The following is a 12,594-nucleotide window of genomic DNA, read 5'->3' as shown; positions in this document are numbered from 1 at the left end:
CTGCCATGTACTACTTCTTCTGTTCCCTTTTATAAGATGTTTTACACATTTCAGACACGCCCAAAACAGTTCAAAGTGGACTGGCTAAAATGTCTTATAAAAAAGAACGGAGGGAGTAACAACTAGTGGATTTGACAAAGCTAGATTTGAACACTGCCCAAGGGAAGCCAATTCGGTGGCACTGAGGTAGCTAGGTCTGTTTCTCTACTTCCTGAAGCTTGTACTTGGGTCGATGAGCCCCCTAGTTTCCTCTTTGCCCTTTCTTCTGAACGATGTAACTGTCGTTGTTAATCACTAAAATGGCCGAGTAGCTTTCCGTCAAAAAATTGTGGATAAGAAATGCGCAATTAGGTGCGACCGAGTCTTCTATTATGAAACATTTTCGTTGTTTATGTGATCCCTTGTTATTTACAGTAATCTTTGTCAGAAATATGTCCTTACAGCAAATCTCTCTCCGAGTCTGTTTACATAATTCCCAGTCCGGATCAAAGTCCTCGGCCCTGGATGACAGGAAAGTAGCATGTGATTGATCCAGGTCATGAAAGTGTGAGTTCTTCTGTACTAGCAGATGTGAGCTACAAAATTGTATGTTAAATGTACAGGTTTGTTGATTTAAACATTTCCGGAGAAAGAACTACAACAATCTGAATTTTTTGCTGGGCTAGTGCAGTATCTACATCGAAGTTGGAACAGCTGCAGGTTCCGGTGCGACAGCTGACACGCCCTACTCCTGGTCCTCATATTGCTATGCTGAAAATGATCCTGCCTTCGCACTCCCTTCGGTAAGATCTCAGACAAGCCATCAACCAAAATCAAATCCTGCATTCATAGTAGAAAAAAAAAGTTAAAAGCCTAGGTGTAAGATATCCTAATTCCTTTGTTACAATTTTGGTGTTCCCATCGCCAAATTGAAAAACCGAAACATTGTTCATAAGCCAATGGAGACACCAAAGGGCGACCGACTGGTCAATTATTTTACCTTGTCACTGGCTGTACACTGATGGGGAGTTCAGATGGCACACTTAGTGCATGCAGACGGACTAGCTCAGGCAGCACAACAGATTCCAGATCGGGGCGGTCTCTATGCCGCAGCTCGCAGCATTTCAGTGCAAGCTCGGCAAACCTCTTCGCCTCCTCCACCGGCCAGCCATTCACTCTGCTATCCAAGAGCTCCTCAAAGGTCCCTTCTTCCAGTGCGTCAGATACAGCGTAGGCGAGCCCCATGGCATCCTTTGCGGTGATCATCTGAAGATAGATAATGCCGAGCGCATACACATCAGATTTTGTGCTGACCAGTCCCGTCTTCTGGTACTCAGGATCAATGTAGCAAAAGGTCCCCGCTGCGTCGGTCATCCGGTACTGCGTCTTTGTGTCATCCATCGATCGGGGGATGATGCGGGCGAGACCAACATCGGCGATCTTGCAGATGAAATCTTCACCAAGGAGGATGTTCCCAGGCTTGAGGTCTCGGTGAACAAAGGCTTCAGGCTTCATTTTGTGTAGGTAGAGCAGGCCGGTGGCTAACTCCATTGCAATCTTGAAACGGAGCTGCCATGGCAGTGGCGGAGTGTTTGAACGACAATAGAGCCGGTCCTCGAGGCTACCATTCGGCATGTACTCGTATATTAGGCAACCATACTCGGGACAAGCACCCACTAGTTGTACCATGTTGGGATGCCGAAGGTTGTTCAGCAGATCAATCTGATGATAACAAAACTTATCAATTACATTACTGAAAAAGTGAAATCCTTTCATTTTCTAATGTTTAAAAAAAAACACCGCATTATCATACAACTAAATGTTAGCTCCTCCGAATAATGTTGCCTTTGACTTCAGTATCTGGCTATTTGTAGTGAGAAAATTGACTAAGTTGACGTGTGGAAACTGTGGATGCTACTTTTTTTTTGTTAAACATTGTAAGGGGCTAGTTCGGAAGAATGATATTTCCCGGTAAAATTTTGGTATTGAACTTTGCCTGGAAATAATTATCTTCCAAACCAGCCCTAATGCCAATACATATCCTGACAACATTTCTCTTTTAGTTTGGAAAAGAGAAATTGTAGTGCCAAAAGACAGTTTTGTCAAGCAAAATCAGCTATGAACATACCTCCTGTTGAAACTGTTTCAGGCCTTGAGTTACATTGGAGTGGAGAATCTTGATGGCAACAGGGGCATTATTAAGTGTAGCTTTATAGACTGGTCCATAACCTCCTTCCCCAACCTTCAGGTCTTCTGAGAAATTATTGGTCGCCTTCGCGATTTCCTTTGGATTATACAATGTGCACTCTAATCTAGTAGGGAGACACTCTAGTATTCTTTTAGTCTCAATTGGCCTTGGCAAGGGTTTGCTGTTCAGTTCAAGTTTATGTTTCTCCTCTGGAGCAGATCCATATATATCATTTCGAGGTGAGAAAAATTTTGGAGGCAAGCGTCGCAACATTGGGTTAACTTGTTTCTGGGCACTGTGATCCATAAATTCCTCTGTGATTCTTTCTCTATGCTGAGGGTCGGAAGATAAAGTTTCAAGTGTCAAGAGCTTTTGCTTTGGGCCACGAACCGCTGAATTCGGTTTGGCACCTTGTCTGCCAAGTAAAGGACCATCTTCTCGTTCATAAACCGCATGCAAGTTTTCTGTCCCATCTTCGGTCCCAAGAGGTAACTGCGATCCCAAAAGAATGCTTCCTTCATATCTAGTGCAAGATCAGAACCAAAGACACAAAATGGTAAACAATAACCAGTACCTCTTTGTAGTTCCGAAGCATATTGCCATTCCTTTTCTGAAATTGCCTCTGATCAGCTTTCACATCATCCTACAAATGACATGGTGTTGGTAAGACTTGTATATAACCGATCCTAGTAGTTCCGTATGCCATAAAGAATTAGGATACAAAGCTTCTGGTAGAAATGCTCGAATCATACTGCTTGATAGTTCGAAGCTGATGAAGCACATTCTCCAGTTGGGGTTAAAGAGTCATAGGCATTATATTCAAGACTAAGTGCATTATCATCAATGCCCAAGTATTCTTCATGTGGAGCCTGGAATGGATGCTCATTGTCCTTATTTAGCAAAAACAAGGTTTCTCTACGATTCTCAGGATATTCTGGAGACAAATGATTGCCTTGTTTATTCACAACTCTTATGAATTCAGTTGGACATGAAGATGTTTTTGAAAGATGTGAATCAGCACTTTTCTGTCGAACTAGTGTCTTGAGGTTGCCATGTTGTGCTGCTTCATCAAAATGGGTACCGATGTGCGCAGCAGCGTGTGTCGACATCAGCCTGACCCGAGATCAAATAGAATAAGAAATAACTATCCCCCTCAAAAAATATATATATATACAAGCCAAAATAGAAACGATAATCCACAATTTTCACAACATTGAAGAGAAAATTAAAATTCGAAATAGTTAGATTAACCGATATGACAAAAAATAAGATATCTGCTATGAACTTTAGCTGCATAGAAAATAGCTCGACTAATGGTTGTGAATGGTTGGGTTTATTATGATCTACTGGCTACGGTCATATTTTACATTGCTGCATTGTAGGGGGTAAGAGTCAAATTCGACATTCGAAAGGATAAAATTTTCCTTGCACATGATCCATCAACATTATTTGGAAATGATCAAACGTAAACACTCCAATATACAGAAGGGAATAAGCTAATTGGAGCCAATGACATCCTTAAATTATTTGCATTAATACTTGGCAAAGTATGTACAGTTACTTAGATCATGAGGCATGACTAGATTGCCAAAAATAATGGGGTTCAAGTTCTATTATATTTGAAATAACATATGTTGCAAATTATACATACCCTGGATTTCTCATAATATCCTATGCTGAAATATTCATCAATGTTTTGAATGTTAAATCCATTGTTCTTCGTTTTTGTTACTGGTACTTCAAATATCATGATATTCTCAGAGAGGAAAAAGACTGAGGGGAAATCCCATACTATACTTAGAAGGGAAAGACACCAAAAGGAAATTCCATACTGTATTAAATATTAAATATCAAGTTAGCTTATAATACATTAAATATCAAGTTAGCTTATAATATATAAAACTTAACATACTTATTGGCTTGAATACATTCTGTTTTGGAATTATTTAAACCATGCTGTGCAAAAAAATACTACTCCCTCCGTCCCATAATATAAGAATGTTTTTTACACTACACTTGTGTCAAAAACGTTCTTATATTGTGGGACAGAGGGAGTAGTTCGCAAGTTTTAGATTTGCTCATGGTTTTTAGTATGGTATGGCCACCTAAAAGGGCTTGGCATATAATGGTATGGTTGTAGGAGTGTATTGTGTATTTTATACTTCATGAATGTAATTGGTGTTTCCATATAGTTAGATTTGTTTAAGTATATGGTCCAGCATTCTCCATCGCATGAGCTTTGGGGTGAACTGTCTCGTGCATAATTCTACATAGTATGAAAGCACAGAAAACTTGAGGTCAAGGCCCAGCTAGAGAAAATGAAAATAAATAAATAAATATCGCAGCCTACTTTCAGTCCACATTAGGCCCAGGAGAGCCAGAAATGACGGCAGTGTTACATTGTAAACCTTTCTCATCAGCTTGAGCTTTTGGGTGAACCGATTAATGCACGTAATTCTACAAGATTTTCATTAAACCAAAACTAAGCTCAGCCACGAATGCCTGTACATGTAGTATTTACGCGAGACCCTTCCCTGTATATCCTCAACCGTTGTAACTTTGTGCATATTCTAGTACGTACATATTTTTCTACAAAATTTAATGCCATGATCTCCCTACAGTTTCCAGTAAACAAAGCTCAGCCAATCAACAGCTTAGAATGGACCATAATCTTTCTGGTAGGCAGGTAAGTAGAGCATTGTAGAAGACCTGTCTATCACCCTATGTGTGATAGTTAGGGATGTAGACTCACCTGTAAGAAGGTTCTTCGCCAGGGAACTTGGGTGTTGGTTCACCTGCAAATTACACGTGTGCTTCATGAGCAAACAAAGAATAACCTACTAGAGATAAATATTGTACTCCCTCCGTCCCAAAATAAGTGTCGCTGGTTTAGTACAAAGTTGTACTAAATCAGCGACACTCATTTTGGGACGGAGGGAGTAGTACATCTATAAGAATAAAAGTGTCAAGTGAAATACAAACTTTGTACAGCTAAAGGCCCATTGCCAGGTGCATCAGATTTCGTATCCTCTTTGCTTGTATCATTGTCGGTTGCATGAGTGGCTGGCCTAAAAGTAGACAACTTTCCTTTTGCAATCACATACACTGAACAGAAGTTTGGTGCATTTTTTGTAACAGATGTAGCCACATCCATTTTCCAAATTGTTCTGCGATGATTAAGAAAATTATTGAGCTCATCAAAGTACGGCAAGATTTTCTCTAAAAAAGAGTATCATCAAATAAGAGAATGATACACAGAAGTTGTTGTAATGTACTCCCTCCGTTCCTATATACTATAAGTCTTTTTAGATATTCCACTGTGGACTACATACGGAGCAAAATGAGTGAATCTACACCCTAAAATATGTCTATATACATCCGTATGTAGTTTGTAGTGCAATCTCTAAAAAGACTTACATTTAGGAACGGGAAGTATATAAATCACCTTGTAAATGCACTCTTAGATGATGCTCCCAGCACAATCTTGTCAACATTATGTTGCACAACAAAGTCCACGATAGCTTTTGACACATCTGTTCCATCAAGAATGACATCCCTGCATTGCAACTGTGGATATTAAAGTAAGTCAGCCAAAAGGGAGTTAGTAACTTATGATGGCACCCAATTGCTAGATTTATCTGCACATCAAACAACTGTGGCACTAACTGGGATTCATGAGCAGCCACAAATGCAGAAAGAACATTTACTCGATATTTTGGTACTTGTGGTATCGGTTTTTTTTATATTGATATTTATCTAGTCGTTCTTATATTACTATTAAAGCTTAAAATAAGCTTTCATGCTCGTTCCTAGAGAAATTCCCAAACAAATCTGAAAATAAAGGTAGAATGTGCACCACTTAGTTTGGTGGGTCCAAATGCAAATAAGAGCATCTCCAGCCGTTGCCCCCCCCCCCCAGGAGGCATAAAAATCGCCGCCTGGGGGCGAGCCACCGGTATAATCGGCTCTGGGGGCGGTTGGGCACCCAGCCGTCGCCCCCAGGTTACCGATATCGGCCCATTTTTGGCCCAAATATGCCCGCTTTTCGGCCCACTTTCGGCGAAAAATGGCCCGATATCGGCGTGTATCGGCCCATATTCGCACGGCGTGAATTCAACATAAGTAATTTTTTTATCACATAGTTCATCATAGAAAATCAATAGAAATCAAATAGTTCAACAAATAGTTCAATACAAATTATATAGTTCAACAAATAAAAACTCATATTTCATCACACGTCGAGCTAGGCGTCGCCCTTGAGCCTCCATAGGTGCTCCACCAGATCTTGCTACAGTTGTTGATGCACCTGTGGGTCTCGGATCTACTGACACATATTGAGGTAGGCAGTCCAGGTTGCCAGTAGCTGGTGATCAACTTGGGAAAGAGGGCCCTGCCTATAGTATGGTTCAGTGTCAAACACTGGCTCTTCATGCTTGCTCTCAATGATCATGTTGTGCAAGATGACACAGCAAGTCATGATCTCCCACATTTGATCTTTCGACCAAGTCTGAACAGGATACCGGACAACAACAAATCGAGATTGGAGCACACCAAATGCTCGCTCGACATACTTCCTGCAAGCCTCCTGAACCTTGGCAAAGTGGGACTTCTTGCCTCCTGGCACAGCGTTTGAGATAGTCTTCACAAATGTAGACCATCTCGGATAGATGCCATCAGCTAGGTAGTACCCTTGTTGTAGTGCCGCCCATTGACCTCGAAGTTCACCGGAGGAGAATGACCTTAACAAGCTTGGCAAAGACAAGGGAGCAATGCAGCACGCAGATGTCATTGTGAGTTCCTGGCATACCAAAGGAGTGCCAAATCCAGAGGTCTTGTGTGGCCAGTGCCTCAAGTACCACACTACAACCGCCTTTGGCGCCTTTGTACATCCCCTGCAAGCAAATGGGCAGTTCTTCCATTTCCAATGCATGCAGTCGATGCTTCCAAGCATCCCAAGAAATCCTCTTGCTGCATTCTGTGCTAGGATCCGAGCAGTGTCTTCCGCATTGGGTGTTCGCAAGTATTGCGGTCCAAACACTGCCACCACTGCCCTGTAGAACATGTAGAAACACTCAATGGTCGTGGACACGGCCATGCACCCATAGTCGTCGAGTGAATCACCGGGAGCTCCGTATACCAGCATCCTCATAGCTGTTGTGCACTTCTGGATTGAGGTGATCCAAATTTGCCGGTGCAATCCTTCTTGCACTTGAAGTAGCTGTCGAACTCCCGGATGGAATTCACAATCCTGAGGAAAAGCTTTCGGCTTATCCGATAACGGCGCCGAAATACTTTGTCACCTGCAGTGGAGTGTCGGCAAAGTAGTCAGAGTAGAGCATGCAGTATCGTTCCAGACGATGCCGGTTATTTGCTTTCAGCCGCCCCGGCGCCGAGCCACCTCGCCGCGGCTTTTCATTGCTCGCGAACAGGCCGGCAAGGGCGGCGAGGACCATGAGATGTTCCTCTTCCTAGACGTCGACATCGGCTTCCTCCTCCAACAGTGCGGCGAGCGCCTCCTCGTTGTCCGAGTCCATCACCGAGCAGACAAATCGCCGAACCTGGCGGGCGTGGTGGGCGCACACCCGCTGGTATACCGCCCTGCGCGGCCGGAACGCCGGAAAAATCGCCCGGACAGTGGTGGAGAGGCTGCCGCGGCGAAACCTTCTCTCTTTTCAGGCGGGGAATGGCCTATCTAGCGGTGGTGGGCGGTGGGCGGCGCCGGGGTCGGCAGGGTGGCGGCCGAGCGTGTGGGGGTGGGAGGCGAATCTGGTCGATTGGCTTGACTTTTCGCCTGACAGTGTGGCCCAGGCGTGTTTTCCCTTTGCGCCGGAGCCCCCGATCGCCCCCCAGTGCGCTGGGTTCGGCCTGCGATCGCCGGGCCCAAAAACAGGCCAAGCCGGCAGATTTCGGCGTCTTGGGGGCGCGAGTGGGGGGGTTTTCCGGCGCCGGCGCGTAAAAAGGCGCCTGGGGGGTGCTGTTGGGGGCGCGGCTGGAGATGCTCTAAGTTTGATATGGTTACATTTTTGTATGGCAATTGTGCTGGAAATTCAGCCCGTTTAGCAAAACGATAAAAATCATATCGATTTTTTGAAACACAGGGGCACAATAATTTGCTGAACTCAATTTTGAATGTAACCAGACACAAAGTGATGATGAAATAAGAAACGCATACCCCTCTTCTGCTGCAGAAGCATTGGAAAGGCAGCATCAGCTCTTTGGTCTGAAGATCCAGCTGGGCCAGAAAACAAGCCGCGACATCCTCCTGCACGTGCGCCGTGGAGAACTGCTTCCCGCCTGCACACGCGTAGATCGCATATTTGAGAATCTGCTAATTCCGTACAACCAAAATCGATCCCATCGTTCGCACGGCCGGCCAGATGAAGCCCCAAATGGAGAGCGTACCGGCGGCGTTGAGGGCGGTATTCTTGCGGCGGACGTGGACCAGGAAGAAGGGCTGGGAGCGGGAGAGGACGTGGTCGGCGGCCCACTTGAGCGCGTGCTGGCTGCTCTTGTCGCCGTCGACGGCGACGGCCGCGTTCCCCTCCGCCTCGCCCCCTCCGCTGCGCCCCTTGGGCCCCGAGCGCCTCATAGCGGCCGTGAGGGCGACCGCCTTCTTGCCCGCGGCGTCGTGCCGCTTGGCCTGCGTCAAGATCGGAGTGGTGTGCAACATCGTGTGGCGGAGGCGGGGGAGGGGGAGACCGGGGGAGGGAACGCATCGGCGGCGGCGAGGAGGATGGGATGGAGGATGGCGCGGCGGGGTGGTGGTGGGGATCAAAGCGCGGGAATGGAGGAGAGGAGACGCCGCGAGCTTGGCGGGGAACGTCTCCCCTCGTCGGTCGGGTCGCTCCACGCCGCACGGGGTTGGGTCTCGACTCAAGTGTGGCCAGGCATGGCATGTTTTTCTTGAAAAAAGAAAGACATGTAAGTTTATTCAAACTTGTCAAAACTAAAGGTACAATGATTTCGATCATAAATCCAAAAAATTATAAAATAACTCCTAAAACTAAGAATTACTGTGAAATTTTTCAAAATCATCTTCCCTATGGTATCAATTTTTGCAACACGAAATGTTGCCAAGGCTTTGCGAAAGAGACTGTAGTTAGGTTGGAGAAGCGACACTATCACTCATGCACCTACACAAGTTTAACTGAAGCCTTCTTAGGTTGCCTATCCATAAAGAGGGAAAGACATGAGCATCAAAGTGCTTGGGTCAGGGTACCACCTGAAAGTAGGGGGCATCAAAGCACAAGAATTTTAACATAACGTCAAAGTATGACTCCAAAGTCACAATAGACCGCATTGATAAAATGATATATAAAACACTAACAAAGATTAGTCAGATACGTATAAATAAATCAGTGTGGACTTAAATCTAAAATATGTAAGGTTCGGCGCACCAACCTACAAAGACACGAACTACCTCGATCTATGGTCCCGCCCCATAAGACTTCGTTGTAGCAGGAGAAGATCAGAGTATCTTTGAAAATGCAACTAATCCCCGGGTGGTTTTGATAAACTCATAACAACATATGCATCATTGAACTAATGCCTACTCGCATAATATTTCAGAAAAGTTCAATCTAGGTATGGCAATACGATGTGAATGTGGACCCCCTCAAAATGCGAAGGCAAACATTGGCGAAGCTCCAAGACTAAATATTTAGTTAAGTGATCAAATATCACATTGAGTGCATAGGAAAACCAATACTATTAAAAGGGATAGGGTTTTGATCATGAACTATTTGCTCACGTGTTTAGAGATATTGCTCCAAATCCCTCAGCCACACTCTCACTTCCTTCTATGTTCAAAACTCTAATGTCTATCTCGGTCCCACCGAACCACATCCAGCTGGGTCCACCGAGAAACACTTGACGTAGCCACTACCTAACCCTAGCAATTCGGTCCCACCGAGATGACCCTTCGGTCTCACTGAAGAGCACTTGCCAACCTTCTATTGCCTATCGATTTCATCTCGGAATTTCTGAGTGGTTTTGATCAGTCTCACCGAAGTGTGGAAAGTGATTAGGTCATATTCACCCATCACTAGTAGAAAAAGGCCCATTAGTCCCGGTTCTAGAGGGCCTTTAGTCCCGGTTCTAGAGGGCCCTTAGTCCCGGTTCTGGAACCGGGACTAAAGGGTCGGTACTAAAGCCCCCCCTCCTCCTAGTACGAACCGGGACTAAAGGCCCTCCATGTGGCCGCTGTCTGGAGCTCCACCTTTAGTCCCGGTTTTGAATATATTTTTTAAAAAAAAATCCCGATTTTCAAATTTCTGAATTATTTTACAATTTAATCTCTAATCACCCCGCATCACTTCTTAATTTAACCTCTAATCTCTAATCACCCCTCATCATTTCAAATCATCTAACTTCCCGGGCCGGTCAACCCTCCTCTCACTACTCCAGCCTGAGCACGCTTAACTTCGGGGTTATATTCCCCCTCGTTTCCAAGTCTGCACTTGTTGTTTTCCTAACAATAGTAAGATGTCAATCCTATTAACCCTCAGGAGTTTAGCTTGAGCATGAAGTCACACGTTTCACTGTTTGAGTTTGAAACTATTTTTCTAAAAAACAGTAATTATTTAGTAACACTAATATTTCTTGAATAAGTAGTTTGACCATTGTTTGACCACAATTTGACCAGATTTGACCAAAATTCAAAGAAACTGAAATAATTATCTAGTAACACTAATATTCTTGATTAATTATTTAGTAACACTAATACATCTTGAATAAGTAGTTTGACCATAGTTTGACCACAATTTGACCAGATTTGACCTAAATTCAAAAAAACTGAAATAATTATTTAGTAACACTAATATTCTTGAATAATTATTTAGTAACACTAATACTTCTTGAATAAGTAGTTTGACCACAGTTTGACTAGATTTAACCAAAATTCAGAAAAATGAAATTTGAGCATATCTTTTTTCCTTTAAGAATTTGAGGATTCTAAAAATTTGCAAATAGGCCTATGGCTGTCAAAATCGGATGCGGATTTTCGTGCTGAAAATTTTGATATATTATACATTTTTTCCAACATCGTTTGCAAACTCTCGGGAAAGCAGTCCCACCCAGGAGAGCTACTTTACACTAACAAGGAGGAAAGAGATTTAACTAGTCCCTCACCAGGTCATCCAAACTCTCGGGAAGACTAACTAGGTCAAGGGCGAACATAAAACTCTCCAAGTAAATTTGGACATACTACATTCAAAACATAAGATGCTTCAATGTCTCTACATGCCCACAAAAATGGCATTGATCAATTCAAGTCCAATCCCTCATAAATAGATTGTCTTTGTGTTCTTGAGCATTAACCATGATAACATATTGATTTTGAGGAGCATGTTCACCTATAGACATATCTATATCCCACCAAATCAGCTGCTTTTGAGTTGAAGGTAAAATTCTCTGACTAAGAAATAATCTTTGGCACATAGTTTGCATTGACACTATTTCTCTTCTCAGAAAGAGTAACTTCATCCACAAAAGTTATGAGATCGTCCCATTGCTCAACGGTTTCACCCCACATAGTCCTCTTGAATTGTAAGCTTCCAAATCTTAACTTTTAACGTGTTGCAGAATTATCATTTTCGTGAAGCAAATAACATATAATATGGAAAAATTTCTAGCTAATTAAGGGTATGTCCCCACCTCATATATCTTCCCAAAACAAAGTAGTGGCACCATCAGCTAGAGATCTCTTTGCTATACTTGGAGCAGGAGATTAACTTTAACCAGGCTCTGCCAAAAGTGGGAGCCTCCAACTCTAGCACCTATACCAGGCAAGGTTTGACAACAATTAATACCAAACCTCACATGAGTTCTTTAGTTTCCAGAGCCACTTGCACAACAAATTTGGTTCATCACTTGTAGATCAAGTAAATCAAGGCATCCACAGTCTTTGGGCAAGCACATTGTGGGCCAATTCACCAAATGATACTTTCTTCTATTCATCCTCTCTTGCCACACATGTTTCCCGCGCAAAGTTCCATTTTACTCAAGGGTCCTTTTGGGGCTTCTAGGAAGGAGATCATGTATAAAGGGATGGTACTTAGACATGAATTGGTCAATGTGACCATGTATTGTTTAGATAGAATGTTTCCTTTTCAAAGGGTCATCTTTTTCTCAAATTTTCTCCTCCACAAAATCCCATTAAGATTTGTTGAGTCTTTTAAAATCTATAGGCCACTAACTCTTTCAAAATCAGATGCGGATTTTTGTGCTGAACATTTTGATATACTGTACATTTTTTTCCAACATCGTATGCAAAAGTTATAGCCGTTTTACTTTTTCCCTACACTTTTTGAAAAACATGTCCAAATTTAAGTTTTTAAATTTTCCTAACTAGTAGATGTAGTAATAGAACTACATCTCGAAGGATTTTAGTTTTTGAAGTTTTTATCATTTTCTTTTGTTTTTTTCAA

The 12,594-nt window shown here is 43.1% G+C and overlaps 1 protein-coding gene across 1 annotated transcript; it reads right to left on the bottom strand.

Annotated features, from left to right (window-relative positions):
* Positions 1–407: 407 nt before the first annotated feature.
* On the bottom strand, positions 408–8,837 carry LOC119320975 (U-box domain-containing protein 52-like). The gene is made up of 10 exons (XM_037594860.1): positions 8,570–8,837; positions 8,340–8,461; positions 5,613–5,734; positions 5,150–5,334; positions 4,920–4,962; positions 2,920–3,280; positions 2,742–2,810; positions 2,108–2,659; positions 980–1,701; positions 408–819 (listed from the first exon to the last, which is right to left on the bottom strand). Exons 1-10 carry the CDS (start codon positions 8,835–8,837, stop codon positions 813–815), a joined length of 2,451 nt encoding a protein of 816 aa, XP_037450757.1. The 3' UTR covers positions 408–812.
* Between the last annotated feature and the right edge of the window lie 3,757 nt (positions 8,838–12,594).

Source organism: Triticum dicoccoides, chromosome 6B (assembly GCF_002162155.2).
Source record: "Triticum dicoccoides isolate Atlit2015 ecotype Zavitan chromosome 6B, WEW_v2.0, whole genome shotgun sequence".
Lineage (NCBI taxonomy): Eukaryota > Viridiplantae > Streptophyta > Magnoliopsida > Poales > Poaceae > Triticum > Triticum dicoccoides.
The sequence above is the reverse complement of the archived record's forward strand: the minus strand, read 5'-3'. Positions and strand labels throughout refer to the sequence as shown.